At 38.8% G+C, this 10,847-nt stretch overlaps 1 protein-coding gene across 1 annotated transcript in view; it reads right to left on the bottom strand.

Moving 5' to 3' along the window:
- Window positions 1-213: 213 nt before the first annotated feature.
- plxna2 (plexin A2) overlaps window positions 214-10,847 on the bottom strand; it is a 116,571-nt gene continuing 105,937 nt past the window's right edge. Inside the window, exons 25-29 of the mRNA XM_079588276.1 lie at window positions 8,360-8,550; window positions 6,917-7,086; window positions 6,583-6,795; window positions 6,268-6,418; window positions 214-1,675 (exon numbers count right to left, since the gene is read on the bottom strand). Of these exons, the coding sequence (XP_079444402.1) occupies window positions 1,580-1,675; window positions 6,268-6,418; window positions 6,583-6,795; window positions 6,917-7,086; window positions 8,360-8,550 (821 nt within the window). The 3' untranslated portion in view covers window positions 214-1,579. The remainder of the gene's footprint in view (window positions 1,676-6,267; window positions 6,419-6,582; window positions 6,796-6,916; window positions 7,087-8,359; window positions 8,551-10,847) is intronic.

The raw sequence follows: 10,847 nt of genomic DNA, 5'->3' as shown, positions 1-10,847 counted from the left end.
TCAGAAGGAGGGAATGAAAGAGCTGAAAAAACAAAAGAGATTGGAAAGAACCCACTCCAGCTATCAAGACCCCAGACATCTAAAGTATTTTACAAATACTTCTTATATTTACAAATCCCGTTCCAAGCTCATGGTCTTTTTCGTACCTGAATTTGCGAGTGGTGAGAATGAAACTTCTAAACCGGAGATTTTTTTTTTTTTTTTTTTTTTTTTACAGTATACAGGGTCCGTTCCCTTAATAAAGCATCAACCGACAAGTGCGTAAATAAGTGATCTTTTGGCACTTAATCCCGACGGGTGTGTACAGAAAGGAAGTGACATGGTATATTACATCAACGGCGTTCCTCTGAGTCATCCACAACTCACGTGACCTCTTGGCACTTGAACATAGGAGTAAATGGGAAAGGAGGCGTTCTTTTTTTAAATATGAGGTACTGTATAATGCATGCAGACTACACACACATTGGACCATACATAATAATTAATACTCTCTGGTAAGATGATCTCGAGCGAGTCCATTCGTTTGAAAGGGAAGGTGGGGTTTCTCCACGCGTGATTTGAGCTGAAGGTGCTACTCATCGCCGCTTTCGTATCGGAATCTGAGCAGCGCTATTATGGAGAAGGAGGTTCAGTCTTTTAGGACGTCGTGCCGGAGAGATCAGCTCAACTGACTCCCGTTTTAGAAAAGCAACAAAAATGCGAAGACAAAATAGAGTAACGTTTGTACATTCACATACGCTTACGTGTAGAAAACAGAACATATGCACACAGAGAGACCGCAGAGTGGAGTTCGTCCAGTTTGATACTGGGTTTGTGGTCCTTTGTCGTCAGTTGAAGAGAGTTAGGGACATGCTGGTTGAAATCTGGCCCCGTTTTTGTGAGTTTCATTAGCTCCCAAACAATGCAGATGCCTCATGGTCTCTTAGGTCAGAGGGACTCAAAAGTTTGTACTTGCGTGTCGACATGCACACGTGTTGTTGGTAGCAGCCGCTGCTTTCCAAGGACAGAAAGACGCTTGAACTTCCGCCACACCAAGATGAGGAATTACACTAGCCGACTCAATGAAACAAACTCAAAAAGCACTCATGTATAAAAATAAAATTTGGAAGTAAAAGCCATCAACTGGAGGGTAATGGCGAGGCAGTAGATGTCCGTTTCCTTCGGTCGAATCCTCCTCAAATGGTTTCTAGCAAGCACATCTTTTAAGGGAGAATCAGCGTCTCTTCAGATGCGGCAAGTCTTGCATATGTGCTAGGCGCATCCAACCAGATGAACTGAAACGAAGCAAAGAAACAAAGCAACACCCCAGGAACAGCTCGTCCCACAACAAAACTAAAAACAGAGCTCCATAATTTCCACAGCTGATCCCATCCTGAAGATGAAAGCCACGTGACTCGCTTTCATCAAATAGATGTCCATTGGTCTTAAAAGATGACCTCCACAAAATTGTAGGAAAAAAAAAAGCACAAGCTATTGTTGGTGTCGTGTCTCTAGCCAGTGTTGCTCTCTTTCGTGTGGAGAGGCTTTAGATGATGGTTTGACTGAGTCTTTCGTCCTTCGTCCCAGCTTTGTCATTCTCTCAGCTCTCCAGCGACATGGCGGCGATGAGCTGCTCCACTTTGTAGGCCAGTCGCTGTTTCTTTGCCGTCTCGTCCTGTTCCAGTGCAACAGTGATCTACCAAAAGAACAGAGGGAGGTGTTAATCACTGGCATTACCACAGATGTCAGGTGAGCGGTCAGATCTCGCATGCTCTAAGGAACACATTACAACGTAATGAAGGATGGAAAAAACTAAAAGGTTATAAAGCATGAATGTGATCCGAGGACAGAGGGGGAGCGTGGCCACAAAACTGAATGCAGCATTTCATATGAGATTTTTATTTTTATTTTTTATATATATACATCAAAGAATTGGGTTTAATGTGAACAAAGCTGCCGTTCGCATCCATCCGCAACTAGAACATTAAACTGATCCAGGCAACCATTAAACACCAGACACTTTGTTCAGAAGGAATACTCTGTATCTAATTATAACAAAGTTACTGCTCACTGTGATATGAGACTTGGAGAAATTTTTAGTCTCTGAGAGAAAAATTGCCAGAGACTTCATTTCATGAATATTTCATTAAAAAGGAAAGTATAACTTGAGTCTGACCCAATCTGCAGAGTGCCATCTCTCATTTTCCATCTGTGTGTGTTTTTTGAAAACAGAGCAGTCAAAAATGTCGAGTCATGTTGCGAGGGGGCGTGCAGACGGGATCGACCCCTCTCTGTGCTCATGTCACAGTCTCTGACTGTGGTGTCAGAGGAACACGGCGGGAAATGGCATTGTGGCTGCAGTCTGCCACTCATTTGCACATCAAACAGTGAAAATAATGGGAAATTATATTGATATGGGCACTTCCAGCTAGCCAAGATGGGGCTTCATTAATGATATCTTTTAGATGCCTAAAATGGTGGACGTGAGCTCGCTGGAGGGTGCGTCTATGTGGGAATCTCCTCCTGTAGCTGCCAAACAATGATTGATTGTAAACAAAGACTCTGAAACTACATCAATCTACTACTTACAACTTTATGAATACTATATCTATCACGTAACTGACATGTTTATCCAAACTATACATGTAATGCTATAAAGTAACCTAAGGTTAAAGGAAAAGTTTTAATTCTGTCCTTCTGTCGACTGTACAAGGACTGCAAGCAGTAACGTCTTAGTATTATTTAAATAAGATTATATTTTTTATAATATCTTGAATTCGATTTTTATTTTTCATTTGCACTTTTTAATTTATTTTATCATGCGATTATGTCATTTTTATTAGTTTTAGTTGTTTAAATAATACCATTAAGTTTTAATTTATTTTTAATTTCAGTTTTAGATTTTGTTTATTTCCAGGGCAACATTTTTAATCTAATATTTATACTTAATTTAATTTCACTTTCACTTAAGGACTTAAACACTTAAAAAGTGTTTTAGTTAACGACAATAGAAAAATGGTCTATACGACTTGCACTGCAAGTCTGTGTATTTATGTGAGGAACAGCTCAAAATCGTAGTTTTAATTAGCTGTAATCGAATAAAATATTCAAAATTGATATTTAGATATATATAATAAAGCTCTTTAGAATGCTACCTATGCATATTCTCATCATAATAATTTGTAAAGAAATTGTCCCCTGACTTCCCTGCTAGGGTCTCCCGTGAGTTTCCACTTAGTTTGATTATACAGAAGCATATTGGTTGTATTTAAAAGAGCAGCCCAAACATTCTGCAAAATATATTTTGTACTCATTTTTGTGTGAACTATCCCTTTAAATGCCTTGCTCAAAGGCACAATGTCATGAATCGGAAACAAATCTGCAACCTGGTTAAACTTTAGGATTTTTAATATATGCTATACCACCTCATACAACATCCAAACTAAGTTTGGTCCACCCTTGCTCGGATTTAGGTTTCATCCCACCTTCAATAAGGAATTACATTAGTATCACTTCACCACACTGCGGCACACAAACTCAGAAGAATTCATGCATGAAAGTCAAATTTTGAAGCCACCAACAAGATCGGGAGGCACTAGATGTCCGTTTCATCTTCCATCAGCATCCAGTATTCCCAGGACTCCTGCCATCGGAGCCAAGTTGGGCCCACACCTGCTCGGTTTGTCTCAGCGGCTGTAGCTACGGGGCAGGTCAACACTTCTGCAGCCGCTCCGAGCTTCCGTTAGAGGTGCACAGCGTGAGCATGTATTCGACGAGGAGCGCGTGCACTGAATTTTTCATGTATTTCAGCACAGCTGCAGGAGCACTCTCCACATCATTGTGTCTGATTCAGTCGCCTTCATTTTAAGGAGAGCGCATATTCTCTCCCTCTCTCTGTCTAGCGCTCTCTCATCAGGTTAAGTGCTCCGGAGCGCTGACAGAGGTAATTATTTTCAGTTGTCCTATTCGCATTGTATAATGAATCTGAATTACTGCATGCAGGTACGGATTGTCCCGCCACACACATTTGGCTGGGTGAACAAAAGGATGTTCTCCTCTTAGCTTTGTGCTTCCTTTTTTTTCCTTTTCTTCATGGTTTACACTTGTGTTTCTGTTGCCTTGGCTTTTGGCTTGCTTAGTTGGGGACATTTAATATTCAACAATATTGAACTGCCTTACTTAAGGTGGACGATGACGCAATTTTCTTCTAGAAACAAACTTTGTTGTATTATTTTCATGTTATTACTGACTGCTTTGATACAATCTGTATTGTAAAAAGTGCTATATAAATAAAGGTGACTTGACTCAACGTGTTTTCCTTTTCAACTTAACTTCTATTATTCGGGATATCGAATACAGTCTTTCTATCTTCATTCTATGCAAGTTAGAAAAGGTAATTGTCGACATCTTGATCGGTCACTGCTTTAAATGGCCTCTGAAGACCTTCTGCATTGATTTCATGTTGGACAGATAGCTAGTCCCTAGTTAAAGGGATAGTTCACCCAAATATGAAATTTCTGTCATCATTTACTCACCCTCAAGTTCTTCAAAACCTGTATGACACAGTTGATGGGAGACGGGACCCATTGACTTCCATTATAGTATTTCCCCCCCCATACTATGGAAGTCAGTGGGGCCCATCAACAGTTTATTTATTACCATATGCTTCAAAATATCTTATTTTGTGTTCAGCAGAAGAAAATAATTCATACATGTTTGGAACAAATTGAGGGTGAGTAAATGATGAAAGAATTTTTAAGTCACTTTAAAGAGAAATGCAAAGAGAGAAAGAACTTAAAAAAGAAGTAACTTGAATGGCATAAAATAATAATACAAATATATATACACACACACTATATTAACATCTACAAGATAGATAATCCAATATTTTAAAAGCAACATTTTATGTCCATGTATTTTTTAAAATAATGTTATAACTATACTAAATATAATAAATAGTATATTATTATAATATTTAATAATATATACACTTTGAATATATTTAATAAATATTACTGGTGTATTTATTTATATAAATAGCTGCATATAAGCAGTATGATGTACAATCAGCCATCATTATCATAATAGCTGAACCCAAAACTGACACATATTGTTTTCTGCCCTTAAAAAAGTCAATATAATATACAATAATCATCATAATGTCAATCTTGACACCACTAAAGTTATTAAACTTAAATCCACTTTTAATCTACAAAGTAAACTCAAACTCTTATAAGTACCGCCTGTAAACATATGCCTGGTTGGGAATCACTGCTCTATTTGTAGAAAGACCAAGTACATAAAAGAATGAAAAGGATACGCAAAAAAAAAGAAGAAGAGAGACTACGGAGGAATGTGAGGACAAGAGAAAACAGACCTGCAACCAAAGATATTTACATGAGAGCGAGAGGAGAGGCTGTCTCCGGGCTCTTGGCGCTGTCCTAAATGCTGTGTAAAGTAAAGGTCAGACTAATGGGTCCCCTGAGTGGAGCTGCCATTACGGTTGGAACATCTCCATCGTGGGCCCTACTCTAGTGCTCTTTGTGTCGGAGTGGCTGTCAGTGATCTAGCTGTGTAATCTTCCTCATCAGAAGCCTATTCATTCTCGCTCCCTGTCTGTCCCCACACTGTGCATAAGTGTGTGTGTGTGACTCTGAAGCATGCTGCCGCTGTTTAAAGATGACATCATTCTGTGAAACTTTTTCCAGCACCTCTTGTTCCAATGCATGTTATTCTACAAATAAGGCTGTATTAACCCGGAGGAAGTATTTATGGCTGAGGAACTACACCAGTATAATATATATTAAGGCACAGACCTCAAATGATTATCTTTTGGCAACTAAATCGAGGTTTACTAGCAATCAACTGTATGCTACACACCTCAGTAAAACACTGTAACGTACTCCACTGTAACTTCACTGTTACGTCAAAGCCATGTGGTTTCTTGTAAAATAAAAGATCACTTAAATTAGTACTTTAGGCATGAGAAAAATCATTGGCTTCGACGTAACAGTCTGAAGTTCCAGTGTATTTTTATTGTGACGCGCATCTAGACAAATTCTACACTCTTTGCCTAGAACCATCAATCCATAAACAAAACAAATATTATATAATTCACTTTTGTAGCTCTGTTCAGGCACTTTAGACAGCAGAGCAGGCGGTTTCAATGCAGAGCATATAGAATGAGTCGAGAAGTCAGTCTGCATTGATATAAGGCAATAAATCATTGAGGACGTTTGGAAAATGATGGTTGTTGGAATGTTTTAAGATGAATCCCGATGGCCTCACCTCTTCGCTGTACTTGCTAATGTAGGAGTAAATCTCGTTGAGGGCACTGAGCATGTTAAACTCATTGGAGTGAAGTCGTGCCTGTTCTGCCAAATACGCATTCATGTCCTGATCGGAGATGGCTGGCAGCCTGCTGATGTCAGCGTAGTACCTGTGGAGACAGCCAGGGGGCGATAGTCAATATCAAATCAATGTTGTATGGGAGCTTGTTTATACTATTGAATTAACATTATATGAAGACAATGATGATAATGGGGTTTAGTTTGTTACAAAAGTAATATGAAAAAGATAAAAACTTTTTTTTTTTTTTTATACCTTTCTACCCAGTTCTTGTAGTTGGGGATATCTTTAGCATAAAGCAGCTTATTAGAGGGCGAGTCTTTTCCCAATCTGTGTTCGGATGTGGAACACGAGTCCATGAAGGTTTGAGCCACCACAGACAGACACGCATCCGTGATGCTGCTCTTATGGATGTCAAAAACAAACTGGGGATTCTTGATCACATTCACCCAGAAGCGCAGAGGAAGGCTGTGAAGATAAACAAACAAAAAATAGAAAGAGAATGTTTACATTGCATTGCAGATACTGGAAACAACTTTCGTTTTTAGTTCTGAAGGTTAGGTTTTGTGTATGAGGGTTTTCCTCTCACCAGTTGCTTTTCCAGGTGTGGCGAACATCAGTGTCATGGATGCTGTGCTTGTCCGCTTGCTCATCCAGGAAGTCGAACATGTATTTGATAGCTAAAGGAAGCGCGCTGCCTCTGTGCACTGTACTGAAAAGAGTCTCGAACAGGTCATCCACAAATTTCTGCAGCGTACCCTAAAAGACAAAAGCAAGTAACATTAACATTATTAACTCCTTGAACATTAAAAGAGAGAGACCCAAGAGTGACTCGTGAACATTAAAGGAAACATATTGCACATATTTTGTAGAAATATACTTGTTTTGAACTTGAAGTCAACCTATACTGTCAGCATCAAAAATATATAATCAATCAGACACAGAGATGAAGTCATAATCGAGTATTAGAATAGTGATTAAACTGACTTGAAACTACCTGTGCATTAAAGGATTAGTTCACTTAAAAAAAAACTTTTGCTGATAATTGACTCACCCCCATGTCATCCAAGATGTCCATGTCTTTCTTTCTTCAGTCGAAAAGAAATTAAGGTTTTTGATGAAAACATTTCTCCATATAATGGACTTCAATGGGCCCCAAACGGTTCAAGGTCCAAATGAGAGTTTCAAAGGGCTTTAAACGATACCAGACGATGAATAAGGGTCTTATCTAGCGAAACATTCTGTCATTTCAAAAATAAATACAAAAGTTTAAGTTTTATAAGCACAAACGCTCGCCTTGCTCTGTTCTGTGGTGCGCCTTCGTGACGTCATGTAATACGCAATTACGTTGAAAAGGTCACGCTTCTATGAAAAGTAAAACATTTCTGTCCTGACGAAAATTTTCTTTTAGGCTTTTTAATATTACAACACCCCGGATACACACACGAAATGGCCATTTTAAACGATAAACTGACACAAAGACATTTGAATATGTGTATATGGCCCTCCTTCCGCACATATGTAAACACTGACTCGGTGAAGCGTGACCTTTTCAACGTAATTGGATATTACGTGACGTCACGAACGCGCATCACAGAACAGAGCAAGGCGAGCATTTGTGCTTATAAAACTTTAACTTTTTTATTTATTTTTGAAATGACCGAACGTTTCGCTAGATAAGACCCTTAATCATCGTCTTGTATCGTTTAAAGCCCTTTGAAGCTGCACTGAAACTGTCATTTGGACCTTGAACCGTTTGGGGCCCATTGAAGTCCATTATATGGAGAAATGTTTTTATCAAAAACCTTAATTTCTTTTCAACTGAAGAAAGAAAGACATGGACATATTGGATGACATGGGGGTGAGTAAATTATCAGCAAAAGTTTTTTAAAAAGTGAACTAATCCTTTAAGCGGTTTTACTGCACACCTTCCAGCCAATCAAAATCAAGTATTCAGGCAGACCATGGTTGATTTTGGCTGGTTGCTGGGAGTTAATTAAAAAAAAAAATTCACCACAAAATGTGAGGTTACCTTAGTAGCCAGCAGGCGGGTGAGGTAGATCTCAGATACCATCTTGCTCCCGCGGTCGCCCTCCTTTTGGTCTCCATGCTCATGGTTCTTCACCAGGTGCCAGACTTTGACTCCGCTCTCAAGGTCCGGGGTGATCATAGGAGCACGAGAACGCAGGCTGTCCGGACTTCCGGTGTACCGGAATGTTGAGTCTGTGGGAATAGAGAGAGAGAGAGATATAGAAAGAGGATTATGATCTTCTTACACCACCATTCTTCCACATTGTCATTCTTCGGAATGAATAGAAAGAGCGCGGCCCTCTCACATTTCATGTACTCCGTCTAACCCTGTGTATCTCTTTCCTCCTCACTCTCTCTCTGTAGAAGATTCATCTCTGTATTCATTCAAGACCGAGAGAGATGAGTCGACGCTCTCTGGCCTCCTCTTCAAAGGCTTCATAATTGGTTGGTCCTGATTCATTGTGCTGCACACACGCTTTAAACGTCTGCATCGCAGGACCTAATCAATGCATCTAAAGATTTCTAATGAGTTAAGCTCCCCGCTCATCCATCTCATCTCCTTTTCTCTTCCATCCTCGCGTGTTAAATAATCAGTCTCTTACTCACTTCTCCAATTAGATGCGTGGCTTTTTTTTTTTTTTTTTTTCAGTGGTTGAGTGCTCTCTTGGGAGGTCGGATCGGCTTCTCACAATGGTGGTATATTCTTTTGTATCTTTTCAAAGTCTCTCTCTCTATCTCTCTCTGTCCTCATCACCTGGCTTCAAAGGGCATGTGAAACAGCGAAGGAAGGCAAATAGCCTCGGCTATTTCGAGACAGAAGTGGAATTTTGAGCGGGTCGGCGCCACAAGGGAGAATTCAGGAGAAATGGTGGTGTTAGCAGCAGGGGTGTACAGGAAGAAGAGGATTGCGGGTTCAATCCACCTAAAGCTACTGCAAACTAACAGTCATTTTGGCACAGTATTGACATTGAGAGATTACTACTAGACTATGAGAGAGTATACACCACTGAAAATTGCACTCATGACTTTAACAGCACTTTTAGTGTAGTCTGAATCACTCACAAACAAATGATTCTTGTGATTTGGTTCTTTGGTCAAAAAGTGTGGAAGCCCATTTCACCATCATGCTTTGGTAAATCATAATTATGACATAAGTTGTAATTATGATCCAAAATGTCAAATTCTTGAGCTACTAAGACATAATTATGAGATAATAGTCATAAGTATGATGTCAAAATGAGATGAGAAAGTAATAATTTTGACACAATAATAATTGTGACATTTAGTCAATTTTGGCTTTTTAATTTTGTAATTATATTTTTAATGACTTTTTGTGTCATAATTTCAACTTTTTGTGTAACACTTATTTCTTTATCTTATAATTATGTTTTTCAAAATTACTCTGCAAATTCATCAGGGTGGTTACTGAATTAACACTTATGGACTGGATGTTTATATGATAATGTGTAAATACACAGTCACAAAATAGTTTTTTTTTATATATAATATATTTTTTAATAATATATATATATTATTATAAAAATGCCATTATATTATATTTTTTTACAAAAATAGTATGGTATTTAATTACCAGTTATTGACTTTTAATCAGTCTAACAAGTTTGAATTAATCAGAGGGATTAGTGAATTATGGGATGGATGCTTATATGATAAAATAAGTATATATATACTAATATATATATACACGCATATCATGCAGTAAAAAACAATTATGGGAAGGGTGCTTGATCACATTCTAACATAAACTGTTGTGTGCATATGTTGCATGTTTTTGATGTTTGCTGCTCTCTTCCGCCAGTCAGAGGTGTGTGAGAAGTGTGTTGTTTTGGGCCGGGGTTGCTGGCATGCTAAATTGAGCCGAGCTGCTAAGTGTTGAGCATTAAATTGATATGAATCAATCAGCAGGTGCCTGTGCACAGCTGTGCCCGCTGTGCCATGGTGTGATTGATGGGCACCAGGGCTCTGTCAGATGAGATAGCTGCTTTTTATGCACCACACACAAGAGCGGGTTGTAAAAACAGCCAAAAACTGTGCTGTGTTGTGCCATCTCATTCCCACTAGATGAGTTTCCTAAAATATACAACAAGCTTTTTGCAATAAAATAGATCAAAGTGCCAAACGTGACCCTAAAAACTCTTAACTGCCTAATTCAGGGGGAGGATACAAAAAGATTGAGGTTGGCTGAGAAATAAAGATAGCTTTATAGAATATTTCTCAGGTTGCTTGTTGCGTCTTTGGACGTTTGAAGTGTTCCCTGAACTTTAAATGTCATTATGTTTACATGTGATAAGAGAAGATAATTACACTCTTTCATTAAACTGCACAGATGCGAGAAACATCCTCAAGCTTTTATTAACAGAATCGTGTAATGCGCTGATACGGGCCGTGTTTCATGTGGATCTAGTGAATTGAAGCCAGGTGAGATGTTTGTGTGCACAGTTTGGCAGGGTTGCTAGGTGACAATGCAC

The sequence above is a fragment of the Phoxinus phoxinus genome (genome assembly GCF_949152265.1).
Source record: "Phoxinus phoxinus genome assembly, chromosome: 18".
Lineage (NCBI taxonomy): Eukaryota > Metazoa > Chordata > Actinopteri > Cypriniformes > Leuciscidae > Phoxinus > Phoxinus phoxinus.
This window is presented reverse-complemented; position numbering and strand designations above follow the sequence as displayed.